At 46.8% G+C, this 9,277-nt stretch overlaps 1 protein-coding gene across 1 annotated transcript; it reads right to left on the bottom strand.

Moving 5' to 3' along the window:
- Window positions 1-239: 239 nt before the first annotated feature.
- On the bottom strand, window positions 240-6,348 carry DDX20 (DEAD-box helicase 20). The gene is made up of 11 exons (XM_075443162.1): window positions 6,135-6,348; window positions 5,966-6,060; window positions 5,603-5,771; window positions 5,201-5,315; window positions 4,977-5,119; window positions 4,452-4,590; window positions 4,000-4,058; window positions 3,244-3,326; window positions 2,436-2,541; window positions 2,250-2,351; window positions 240-1,556 (listed from the first exon to the last, which is right to left on the bottom strand). The coding sequence occupies exons 1-11, from the start codon at window positions 6,331-6,333 to the stop codon at window positions 457-459; spliced, it is 2,310 nt and encodes a 769-aa protein (XP_075299277.1). The 5' UTR covers window positions 6,334-6,348; the 3' UTR covers window positions 240-456.
- Between the last annotated feature and the right edge of the window lie 2,929 nt (window positions 6,349-9,277).

The following is a 9,277-nucleotide window of genomic DNA, read 5'->3' as shown; positions in this document are numbered from 1 at the left end:
GTGTTTAGTGAGAATTACGGAAAACAGAATGATCTCCAACTATAAGCAGACTACGCAGTCCTGCAGTGCATTCATCTTCACCCAAAAGTCACATGGAAAACGCAAGTCAAGCAAATAGAACTGGGGTTCGTTTGCATTTTCTCCTTACTGAGATTTCTTACATGTAAGTGGCTGCCTTTAGTCTTCCTTTGTTCATTTTGGATTGTAAAGATTGCAAGGGAACATCCAGCTGTCTTTCATTTTCTTTTATTAACAACATGTTGTAACACCATCACTGGAAGGAATGTAAAACATTTACCTAAACACAGCTCACTTATGAAAAAGACATTTTTCTTCAATCTTAAAGAACATCCTATTTATGTTTGTCCATGTACTTGCAGACCAGCAGTTATGTTTTCACAGATAACGTCCATGCACGGCACCAACCAGCCCATCCCTAACTGCAGCATCACTACATCAGTCTCCACTTTTCAGCAGTTCCTGAAGATAGACTGAGTTGACGTGATAGGCATTCATCCAGTTAAACTGCCTGTAACTCTTCCTATAGTGAGACACTGCAGCATAGTAGTTTTGCCATGCTTCATAATAAGATTTCCAGTAGTTTTTGTAACTCCAAGCGTTGTAGGGAACACCATCATCCCAAGAGCTGCAGGAGCAGTCGTCTTCAGTTTTTCTCGTGGAAGGGCTAGGGAATTGATGGCAATGGCTTTTCTTTTGTTTAGCGTTTTGTTTCAGAACTTTCTTTTTCACTTGATTTTGCTTTGGGACTTGTGATAGCTCCTGAGGCTTCTCTGGTGTAGGACAGCAGCCTGCACGACCCTGACGCACTGTGGGAACAGCATCCTTCTCCTGCGTGTCTGACAATGCCTCAAAGGACGAGTTGTTTTCCCTACTATTGGAGGAAGCCCTGGTACTGTACGAACCATCACTGTCACCAGACATCACACCGTTTCCTGCCGTCTCTGTATTATGTTCCACCTCTTGCCACTCTACACCATTTCTGAGGAAATCACGCTGTTCTCCCGGGGCTGAATAGCTCCTTAAGATTTCAACCTCTCTCTCCAACCCTTCTTTAATGAAATACTCATAGTCTTCAACAAACGCTGCTAAGCTCCAGGGATTGTTCTGTTGGTTTTTGAAAGAAGACAAGCACGGAATTCTGGGAAGGCTCTTTTTTAAGGCCTCCTCATCTGGAGACTGAGTGTTACGTTGTCCATCCGTTCTGGACACAGTTTTGAATTGACTCCTCCGTTCCATGTGGCAGCTGGAAGTTTGGGGGTTTCTACTACCTTTTTCTGGGTTTGCAGAATTTGTGCATTTTTTTATCTGCTTTTGCTTCAGAGCCTTTTTTGGCCTTTCTACAGAAGAAGTAGCGCCTGGAATATTAGAAAGAGGCTGAGGTACCTCTGAAAAACTATGTTGGACAGGCTGCAGTACTGGTTCCTCTGGTCTAAGACACACAGTGTCAGAATTCACTGAAGCACCTGTATATATAACAGTTTTGACTTCTACCTCCCCATCTTCAAAGTGATCCATCATTCCAGGAGGTATAGGCTCTGCACAAAAGGGAAACAAGCAGGCACTCAGTTAAGTGCATCCTTCCCTCTAGAGCTCAAATGAACAGTGAAGTAAAGCTTTGCAAAATCACAGACAAGGTGTTAAGATGTGTTAAGTTAGGGCTACAAACAGACCCCTTCAATTCTTGAAAGAGCTCAAAGAGCCAAACCATTTTCTTCATGTAAGAGATCAAAAAGTTGATGAAGACAAGCAGCATTACGTTACCTGTGAACTATTTTTCACATCCTACTTAACCAGATAAGAAATTAGAACTTAGACAAGAAGGAAAATGCTATATTTTTAGCAGAACAGCTTCTGGCAAAGCAAGGGTAGAAAATCTTCTGCTGTTTCCATTATTTCTTCCTTACTTCTCCTACTGTATCTTACAGCCTGAGAAAGGCTTAATACCAGATTTCTGGAAATGCAAGTAGTTATGTAGTTGCTTAAGTAACAGCTGGATGCAGAGTTCCTCTCCCTACGTATAGGCACGCACTAAGTTTGTTTCCTATTGCTTCGCCCAACTGCAGCAGTTACACAAGTAGTCACGAGCACACACATGAAAAACCTGTGCCAAAATTAATGCAACTTCAGCAGAGAAGACACATGGCAGTTCCCCATGGACTCGTCTGAAGCTTTGAATAAACAGCAAATAACCAACAAAAACCCAGTTGCATTCATAGGACAGAGCATACCTGGTAGAGGAAGCAGCTGAAGATTGCACTTCTGAGCAATCTTCATCATCATGTTTTCTTCCTCTCCGCGGCAGCAGTATGTCACAGATAAGCCTAAAGTTCCTGTGACACACAACAGAAGGTGTAACTACCTAGCCAGCGCCAGCAAAGCAGCACAAGCTCAAGAATCCACATGGCTCTTCTTACCAAAGCGCCCAGCTCTGCCAATACGATGCATGTATGTTTCCCAGTCTACAGGTACATCCAGGTTGATAACCAGATTCACTTTTTCAGCATCAATTCCGCGAGATGTCTTGAGAAAGCGAGCAGGAGAGAAGAGGACAGGTAACCAAATATGCTGAACAGATCTTGAAATAAATACAACACGTTTTGGAGTAACTGCTCATACTATAGCTCTCAGTTGTTACAACACACCTTAAAGCAGCTACAATTTTCCAGCCAGATTACAGTATTGTATGTACAATAGGCATATTGCATTGAAAACTACAGATCATTTTTCTTACACCTTCTACGTGTCAAACACAAGCATGTTTCTTCCCCCAGCATCAAAAAATTCAACCCAACAGCAGTAACCTTTTCACGACAGGACCTCAAACAACCAACTGAAGAGAAAAAACACCAAGCATGAAAAAGCTGAGACCGCCTCAAGCCTAACCACTGCTCTATGGAAAGCTGTTTGGGGTGTCACTGTTGCGAGCACACTGTACTAGAGAAACAAATTACTCTTGTCCTAGGAATAGTTCCTATCCAAAGCAAACAACTCCACTCCTCTGAAGTACCTATAAGCTTCTGCAAACCAACAGATAAATTATTTTTGAACCAGATGAGGAACAGGGGACAATTTCTACGTTTCACAATGAAAATAAGTCACACACAGTCCTGAAGTCACATGCTTTGTCATTACTTTTATTTTCTATTCAATTCCAAGTCAAATGTAATTCTCTGAAATAACTTTGTGTACAATATTCATGTACGCTATAAAACACTAACTCACCAAATCTGTGGAAATCAGAACTCTACAGTGGAATTGCTTTAATTTAGCCATAGCATCAAGTCGTTGATTTTGATTCATGCTGCCTGGAAAGAGAAAAATTGGAAACAGATACATTCCTCAGTTTTATTCCCCTCAATTTCTGGAAAAAAACTGCTTTGTAAAACTGTAGATATCAGAGATAAGGTTGAGAGAAATTTCCTCAAACATCAGTTTGAGGACTGAACAACGAACAAACAAAAACTTGAAAATAAGGAAATCCATTACATAAATGATTCTTTTGCTTGTTTTAAAGAGAAACCAAATACGCAGACACTTAACTCACTCCAACAACACTGACTTTAGGCACATGCTAAACACATAAGCCAAGGAAAACACTGTTGAAATAAAAATTCAAGGTTTTTAATAAACGTTAGGTACCAGCTATCAGTATTTTATAGAGCAGCTAGAAATAAAAAAGATTTAAATTTAACATCTGCAAAGAAACACTGCTTCAACCTGCAAATATAAGTAAACTTTCTCTTTACAAATTAGCCAATACATTGGCCAATAATGGACAGTCATAAAAATGACTCTCACACAAATCTGAAAGCAGGTAAAAAAAAAATAATTCAGTCCTAAAGACCTATGAAGATTCAAACGTTATTCTTCATTATTTAACTAGAGGCCATGCAAACCAAGATTTAAGATCAATTATCCTATTTTAGGTCACGTTTATGCACAACTTAAATAGAACCAGAAAGTTTTGAATGGACTTACCTGAAATGCACTCAGCAGGAAAGCCTCTGGATGTCAGTATTTCCGCTAGATGTTGAGCCCTGACAGAATATACACAATGAAAACTGTAAATAAAACCTCAAACCTAACAACCCCATGGCATTTCTTAACAACAGGCTACACTCTACAGCCACAGACCGCGTTCCAAAACCGTCACTTTCATCTTTATGTCTAGAACAGTCACCTGACAGATGGAAACCACCACCACGGTATCAGGTCTCACTGTATTTTGAACAGTTCATGAGGTGCCTTCACACTAAAGCATTCCTTTATTTTCAGTATTTCATACTGCATTCCTCCGGTTGTATTTCAGATCCCAAACTGCACACTGCTTTGAGACCTTACAGAAGGTCTATGTAAGTTTATCCACAACTGGACATTACAACCATTGCTTTCGAACATGCTTTTTACAGATTTTATTTCAAATTTGTTACCTGCTATGCAAATTTGAGAAGACTAAGGCTTGATTAAATGGAACCTTGCTGAACAACTCCTGTAGGTGCTGAGTTTTTTCCTCAAATGTTTTATGCGGAAGCGGGTGGGAATTCACAATTTTATAGTACTGCTTCAGCCCTGAGCATGAAACACAACAAAACAAAAAATCAGATTAGGGATTTCCATAAGACCATGCACAGTGCTGTGCTGCTATCAACATGTGCCACTGCAGATAAAACAAAGGCTTTAAACAAGAACACACATGTTCCAAGTAAGAACCTACAGAACACGCTTTCCTTAAAAGGTTAAAATATTTTTTGAATGGATAGAAAAAACAGAAAGTTACATTCATTACTGATATTTTAAATACATTAACACTGGGAATAAATACTTCATAAACTAATCGACTCACTTGTGGAGGGAAATTATTAATAATCACAAATTTTAAAGGTACACGCTTTGGTTTTAGTATACCCTTCGTAATCTATTGATGACAATACCACCATAAATGAACCTCTACTTACCAAGGAGACTTGGATCAGTAGGGTTCAACCTCACAAAGGTGGGCTCTCTCATGTACCTGGTCAAAGCATTAGCTAACGATTCGGGATAAGTCGCTGAAACAGCAAGCATCTGTTTATTGGCTGGTAGCGAAGAGTAAATCCAACTGCGAGACAAAGAAGTGGGAATGACTAACAAATATGTATCCAACCTCCTAAAAAATGCATGAGATAAATGTTTTTCTTACTTGATTTGCTCCTGAAAACTGCCTTCTTCTAGCAGCTTGTCTGCCTCATCAAGAATGAAAAGCCGGATACTGGCTGTATTCAAGTAGTCCAACTCTATGAGCTGTTTTATTCGACCTATACATGAAGAAAAAAGTAAAAGGAACTCCAGAAATATTAACTGAAAGGTTCTAATGATGAATTTTGTAATTTTTTAAAAAATTAATTTTACTACCCCTTCAAAAAACACATATTTGGAATAATCTCTCACTAAAAGTACCTGATGTAAATGTCTCTGGCACTGGCTTTTGAGATTATCCCCTGTTACTTAAACAAAAAACAAAACCAACCAAAAAAACTCAACATATTTCAAAAGCACCAAGTGTTGTGCACAGTCTCTGAAGCGCAACAAAGCTCATCCATACCTGGGGAGCCCACCGCTATGTGGCACTTCTTCAGCCTGACTTTGTCCTGGCTCAGGGGAGTCCCCCCAATGAAGACGTGGCATTCCAAGCCCTCCATTTTCACCCCAATAGTCGTGATCACAGCGTGGATCTGCACAGCAATCTCTCGAGTAGGAGCCAAGATCAGAATCTGCAAGGGCCAAAGACTAAACCTGAAAGCTGCAGTAGGGGTCCGAAAACTGAAGCCCAGCCTCGAGCCCTGATGACTTCAGGCACCGCGCCCCACAGGCGACAAGGCCCTTCTCTCCAGACAAAGCGCGGCTCCCCCTCACAACGCGCGGCCCCCCCGCGCGGCGGGAACGGCGGGCCCGGCCCGCGCCTCACCTGCGTGGCGGGGCTCTCCATCAGCACCGCGTCCAGGGCGATGGTGGAGAACACGCAGGTTTTGCCGGTGCCGGACTTGGCCTGCACGATGAGATCTGGAAAGAGCCGCCACAGAGGTGACCGGAGGCCCCCGGGTGCCCCCAGCCCCGCGCCCGGCCCGCCCGCTCACCCAGGCCGCAGCGCCCCAGCGGGATGGCCTTCAGCTGGACCGGCGAGGGCCTGTGGAACCCAGCCGCCTCCAGCCCCGCCAGCACCGGCGCCGACAGCAGCAGCGAGCCGAAGTCGGACGGGCCGCCGGGCACCAACACGTCGCGCGTGCGGAACCGGCCGTCGCCCGCCACCGCCGGCTGCTCCCCGGGCGCCGCCATCTTGGAAGGGGCGGAGGGTGGCGCCCCGCGAGACGCGCCTTTAGCCCGCGCCGCGCACGCGCCCTGGGACAAGCGCCTCCGCGAGCCGTGCCGCCAGGGGGCGCCGCGGCCGCCGATTGGCTGGCGGGGGCGGGCGGGACCGCGTGGAGGGGCGGGGCTTCGCGGGGCGGGGCAGGGCTTCTCGGGGCGGGGCTTCTCGGGGTGGGGCGGGGCTCCGTACGCCCTTTCCCGCCTCTTGGGGCATTTTAACCGCTATCGGCGATTATCGCCTGCTCGTGCCCGCGGCTGGGGCTGGGGCTGCCCGCTGTGCATCGGGGCAGAAGCGGGGTCACGGTGGTGGCTGTGAAACAGCAACCCTTCGGGTGCCGCAAGGCAAACCGGCGCGGCCGCCACGCCTCCCCGCGTCGCGTGTTGCTGGAACGCGGGAATGTCACAAAGCACAGAGCTCTGCGACGCGCGAGGGGGAGGGAAGCGGTGAGCGCCGCAGGCCTTGCCACTGGTTCCACAAACGAACTTCAACTGGAGCGTGAGCCTGCGCTGCAGGGATGCTGGGCTCGATGGCGGAGGGGTGGGAGCAGGTGCAGACGCTGGGATCGATGGCGGAGGGAGCCTGGCGCAGCGTGGGAGCAGGCGCAGATGCTGGGATCGATGGCGGAGGGAGCTCAGCGCAGGGTGGGAGCAGGCGCAGATGCTGGGATCGATGGCGGAGGGAGCTCAGCGCAGGGTGGGAGCAGGCGCAGATGCTGGGATCGATGGCGGAGGGGGCCTGGCGCAGGGTGGGAGCAGGCGCAGATGCTGGGCGCGATGGCAGAGGGTGGGAGCAGGCAGCTGGCCAACAGCGAGGGCAGGGCGGGAGGGAACGGTTGGAGGAGAAGAATGAGCAGGGGAAGGAGAGGGTCATAGGAGGAACGGAAGGGCCAGCAGAGGAATGATGGAGAAGGCTGCAAAAGGGGATGAGGAGGACAAAATTGACTGCATCGGCAAAACAGTGTCAACAGGCTTGCTGACAGTCAATGCAAAAAATATCTTTATCTCTGTTAATCTGGAGAGCGAGCAGTCGCCACTGGTCTCTCAGCTGTCCTGCTGTAACGAAACAGCGGGGACTTTTTTTTCTGAACGCCTGGTTTCAGCCCTCCTTCCGCCATCCTGACGACAGCAATGAGTGTCTCATTGCACTGAGTCTGGGACACAGCTGCACTGCACACAGAAACAAGATTTAAAAGCCAGGGTACAGCAAAAAATTAACAGCATAGCACTTGCTTCAGCAAAGGCCAAACGTGTTAATCCATCGTTTGTGCATTGCTACCCTCTGTAGATCACTTGTTTTAAATCGTGGGTGGTTTTATGCATATCAGCTTTTATTGCCACAGCAGTTCCGAGGCTCTGGACATGCAGCTTCCATTCATTGCAATGGGATTTGGAAAATCTCAACAGTGGCTTCTACTGTACAAGCACACACACTGCGTCCTTCTTCTTACATTGCCAGGCGGCCTAAATGAATTTGAATGGCTTTGGTGTACCACAGTCTTTGTCACGCCTTTGAAATTCCTCATGTTTGTATTCCTGATGGAGGAAAAAAAATCTGGCAAAATCTATTCAGTTGTTATTTTTTAGTATTATGATATTTTCATACGAATATCTGAGTACCAACCAAGAGTGGGGCCCCGCAGGGCAAAGAGCAGTTTCAGCGTGGAGAGCTTCTCTCTGCCAAGGCGGGACAGACCAGATGGCAGGGGCGAGAACTGTGCCCCGGAGCAGAGGTAACAGGATAGCCATCTACAAGCATCCTGTTAGTTCCAATTATTTTTTAATTTTTAAGTGGATATTCCCATTGGTCCTCAAGGGGAAACGAGTCTCCAACATGAGATAATTATCTCTGGATAAATCTGGGAAAGGAGGCAGACAAAGACACCTGGACAGAACAAATGTTTGATTACATACAGCCTCTCAAAACCCCTTTAAACTGATGTGATTCAACCAGACAACGAAGAGCAGTCGGAAGCGACTGTTCCCATGGGGGAGGGCAGAGAAGAGCGGATAAACCAGCCCAAGCCAGCCATCGCAACGAACCGCTCCCCCTCTGCTTCCCTCACCTCCTCCTCCTCTCCCCTGCGGCAGCGGCACCTCGCACCACGGCCGAGGTGCTCTGGAGCCCGGCGCTGCTCTCCGCGGTGCGTTGTTAACGCCACGTTCCGACACGCCACCCTCAGCCAGAAAGATGCTGCCGTTGGGTATTTTTTTCGCGTCCCATCGGACGCTGGCGGGACTGGTTCCGAACCATCTCAGTGTCCGTGTGCCGAGAAGCGCTTTGACGCCATGGCTGGCAGATTTACCGTCCCTCTCCCTCTGGTTTTGGCCCTGACTGATGGGGCTGTGTCAGATTCACGTCAAGCTCCTGCATCCTCCTGTATCAGCTGATCAAATGAAAGGTTTTGTTTCTCCCTTAACCCTTATTCCCGTAGAAGATCTTAACCGCTACCGCTGCTCACTCTGTTTTACGCTCCCTGGATGTTGTGTACTCTGCCATCAGTCGGTGTATAAATAGCAATCCCCAGCCTTCAGGCCTTGTTTCATTCTCCCATACTGAATTCACATCGTCGACGCGCACACATCAGCCCAGGCAAGAGGAAGCTGAGGTTTTGCCGTGGCATTGCTCTGCTTTAGCTTGCAGGAAGATCCAGAGGAGGCATTCCTGCTGAAAGCAGCCTTTGGAAATCTTGACAATTAATCTGAATGCTCTGCAGGCAGAATAGGTCCAGGGAAAGGATTTAGGTTAGTAAAAGAAGTAGATAAAACCTCCTTCTGAGCTGTAACATTAAAAAAATAACTGGTTCTTATAAAGGGATATAAGCTTGTGGTCATAAACCAGCCTCTAGGTTTTGGGACTCGTAAGAAAACTCTTGCTAGGGAAAACTTGCTCCCATATATCTTTTAAGAATACACT

This window comes from Opisthocomus hoazin, chromosome 25 (genome assembly GCF_030867145.1).
Source record: "Opisthocomus hoazin isolate bOpiHoa1 chromosome 25, bOpiHoa1.hap1, whole genome shotgun sequence".
NCBI lineage: Eukaryota > Metazoa > Chordata > Aves > Opisthocomiformes > Opisthocomidae > Opisthocomus > Opisthocomus hoazin.
Note: the sequence above shows the minus strand (reverse complement) of the source record. Positions and strands in the feature narration are given on the sequence as shown.

Bases quoted from the DNA above. Each gene is read 5' to 3' on its own strand.
- DDX20 (XM_075443162.1), bottom strand. From the start codon at position 6,333: ATGGCGGCGCCCGGGGAGCAGCCGGCGGTGGCGGGCGACGGCCGGTTC. The intron at 6,061-6,134 runs GTGAGCGGGCGG...GGCTCTTTCCAG, and splicing joins GCTGGGGCGCTGCGGCCTGG to ATCTCATCGTGCAGGCCAAG. The intron at 2,542-3,243 runs GTGAGTTAGTGT...CGCTTTCTCAAG, and splicing joins TTCTGATTTCCACAGATTTG to ACATCTCGCGGAATTGATGC.